The following is a 3,240-nucleotide window of genomic DNA, read 5'->3' on the forward strand; positions in this document are numbered from 1 at the left end:
GCCATCAGAGAAATGCAAATCAAAACCACAATGAGATACCATCTCACACCAGTTAGAATGGCAATCATTAAAAAGTCAGGAAACAACAGGTGCTGGAGAGGATGTGGAGAAACAGGAACACTTTTACACTGTTGGTGGGACTGTAAACTAGTTCAACCATTGTGGAAAACAGTGTGGTGTCTAGAACTAGAAATACCATTTGACCCAGCCATCCCATTACTGAGTATATACCTGAAGGATTATAAATCATGCTGCTATAAAGACACATGCACACGTATGTTTATTGAAGCACTATTCACAATAGCAAAGACTTGGAATCAACCCAAATGTCCATCAGTGACAGACTGGATTAAGAAAATGTGGCACATATATACCATGGAATACGATGCAGTCATAAAAAAGGATGAGTTCGTGTCCTTTGTAGGGACATGGATGCAGCTGGAAACCATCATTCTCAGCAAACTATTGCAAGAACAGAAAACCAAATACTGCATGTTCTCACTCATAGGTAGGAATTGAACAATGAGATCACTTGGACACAGGAAGGGGATCATCACACACCAGGTCCTATTGTGTGGAGGGTGGGGGAGGGATAGCATTAGGAGATATACCTAATGTAAATAATGAGTTAATGGGTGAAGCACACCAACATGACACATGTATACATATGTAACAAACCTGCACGTTGTGCACATGTACCCTAGAACTTAAAATATAAAAATAAAAAAGGCAGATATTTGCAAAAAAAAATAATAATAAGTGGGAGCTAAATGATGAGAACTCATGAACACAAAGAAGGGAAAAACAGACACTGGGGTCTACTTGTGGGTGGAGAGTGGGAGGAGGGAGAGGAGCAGAAATTATAACAATTCGGTGCTGGGCTTAATGTGTGGGTGATGAAATAATCTGGACGCCGCCGCCTCATAACACAAGTTCGCCTACATAACAAGCCTTTACATGTACCCCTGAACTTAAAATAAAAGTTAAAACAATGAATTTCCTGTTATTTTGTGTTGTGTTGGTGTTTTATCAGTTTGACGAGATTGATTGAATTTTAAGAATATCGAATTGGAAAATACTTTAGTGATTATCTAAGAAAGGAAGTATAGCCTGGAGCAGAGAACACGTTTTAAATTCTGCCTCTGGTACTCTCTAGGTACGTGAGTTTGGGTACATTGCTCAGCCTCTCCGAGACTCAATTTTCTCATTGGCAAAATGGGCTTTTGGTGGGGGAACTTAAATGAGGTAACGCATTAATATTTTTATTCAGCTTTTGGCATAAAGTAAGTGTTTGATAAATGTAAACTATTTTATATTATTAAATCAAACTTTCAACCCAAAGTAGAAATCTTCTTTATAGTATTCTGATCAGATGACTGTCTACTTTCAGTAACACTAAATACTTCTAGTGTTAGAGAACCAACCATCAGAAAGGCAGTTTATTTTATTACCAGACAGGAAGATATAATTATATATGCCTTTAATGTGATAAAATACAACATCTCTAGTTCTGAATAATGTGATTTATTATGTCCACTTCTTGCTTTGCTATCTTCTAACCGTAGTTGTTTTCCTTATTTATCTCTGCTTCCTAGCCCCATCTCCCTTTTCCTAGTGTCCTAGTGGTGCGTATGCAATAGAATATTCCCATTCTTGCCTTACCTTCCCCTGGAAGAGCTTGGCTGCCTTCTGGTATCTGTGCATGTTCTCTTCATACTCTGGGGAGGCCTTGTTCATTATCAGGAGGAGATGAATCTGAATTACACTGTTGAATAGCCCAATCACAGTCTGGCAAGTTGAAATGTGTTACAGTAGAGTGAAAGAGAGAGAAAGAATGCATTAGTACCTGGGAAGGAAGGAGTGAATAGGTAGATTGAAATATAACTGAGAGCTGGCCACTGGTAACACAAATGGAACTAACTTCCAAGATGGCTCTCAGTAAGTCTCACCGTCTTGTTTTCATGCAACTGTGTAAATCCTTCCTTCCCACACCGAATGGGACGGAACTGAGTAACCAATACAATGTTGCAGAAATGATGGAGTGTGACTTCCAAGGTGAGTCTTGAAAGACATTACAGTCTCTGCTCTTCTCTGTATCTCTCACTCTGAGGAATACCAGCCCCAATGTAGGGCACTCAAGCAGTCCTCTGAGGAGAAACACATGGCAAGGAACTAAGTCCTTCTGCTACTAGCCAGCATTGACTTGCCAGTCATGTGAGGGAGCCATCTTGGAAGCAGATCCCAAGCTCCAGTCGAGCCTTCAGATGACTGCAGCCCTAAGCAATGACTGCAACCTCCCAAGAGACCTTAAACCAGAAGCACCTAACCCTAGCCACCCCAAATTGGATGACCTGCAGAAACTGTATGAGATTATCAATGTTTTGTATTTGAAACTCCTAAGATTTGGAGTAATCTGTTTTGCAGCAATAGACAACTAATACACTATGCAACATATTAGTCACTTTGTTTCAGCCTTGCTTCTTGTTTTAAGACTAGTCAGAGACACTTAAAATGTAGCCTTTGAGTACATATTAGTATTTCATACTTACTGAGTGTTCATTATGTGGAAGGCACTGTCTCCAACTCTTAATGAATAATAAGTAATTTAATCTTCAAGGTCCCAGTTTTTCAAATGAGGAAACTGAGGCACAGGTAGACTAAGTAATTCTCTCAGAGTCAAATAAATGGCAAACAGGGATTCACACGAGCTGGTCTAGCTCCAGAGTTCGTGCTCTTGATCATCAGGATGAACTGCCTCATGCACAGTGGATAGCAAAACCCCACATAAACCAACTCAGTCCCAAATGTGTCTGAACCAGTGTACCAAAGGTCAGCAGAAGGTGAGCTCTTCAGGAGACCAGAAGCATTGACCCTTGTTTTGCTGATTAGAGATGGTGATTTTCCATGAAGTTGTCAATGACTTAGAGGAGTGGAACAGCCACCAGAGACAGGAGAAGAAAAAGAGAGGAATCCACGGCACTGGTTCCCTTCATTTCACTGTCCTAAAATAATGCTGCAAGTCTATTTTAAACCGATCTCATTTCTTTTCACTTCTAAATTCAGAAAGCACTGCTACAAAACTAGTGTGTGCGCAGGAAGACAGAACATGGTGGGTTAACAAATCTTTGGGCAGGGTCTTAGGAGGATGCGGAAGGGAGCCGCTAGGCAGAATTCTTCCTGAAGATACACACTCTTGTAGAGATTGTCCAGCTCTTTTTTTTTTTTTTTTTTTTTTTTTTT

At 40.2% G+C, this 3,240-nt stretch overlaps 1 protein-coding gene across 3 annotated transcripts in view; it reads right to left on the minus strand.

The window, feature by feature from the left end:
* ERP27 (endoplasmic reticulum protein 27) overlaps positions 1-3,240 on the minus strand; it is a 28,556-nt gene that overhangs the window by 3,070 nt on the left and 22,246 nt on the right. For all 3 annotated transcript variants that reach the window (XM_017873638.1, XM_017873647.1, XM_017873642.1), the window contains one exon: positions 1,663-1,788. In XM_017873638.1, coding sequence (XP_017729127.1) covers positions 1,663-1,788 — 126 coding nt within the window. The remainder of the gene's footprint in view (positions 1-1,662; positions 1,789-3,240) is intronic.

The sequence above is a fragment of the Rhinopithecus bieti genome, unplaced genomic scaffold (genome assembly GCF_001698545.2).
Source record: "Rhinopithecus bieti isolate Rb0 unplaced genomic scaffold, ASM169854v2 scaffold_110, whole genome shotgun sequence".
Lineage (NCBI taxonomy): Eukaryota > Metazoa > Chordata > Mammalia > Primates > Cercopithecidae > Rhinopithecus > Rhinopithecus bieti.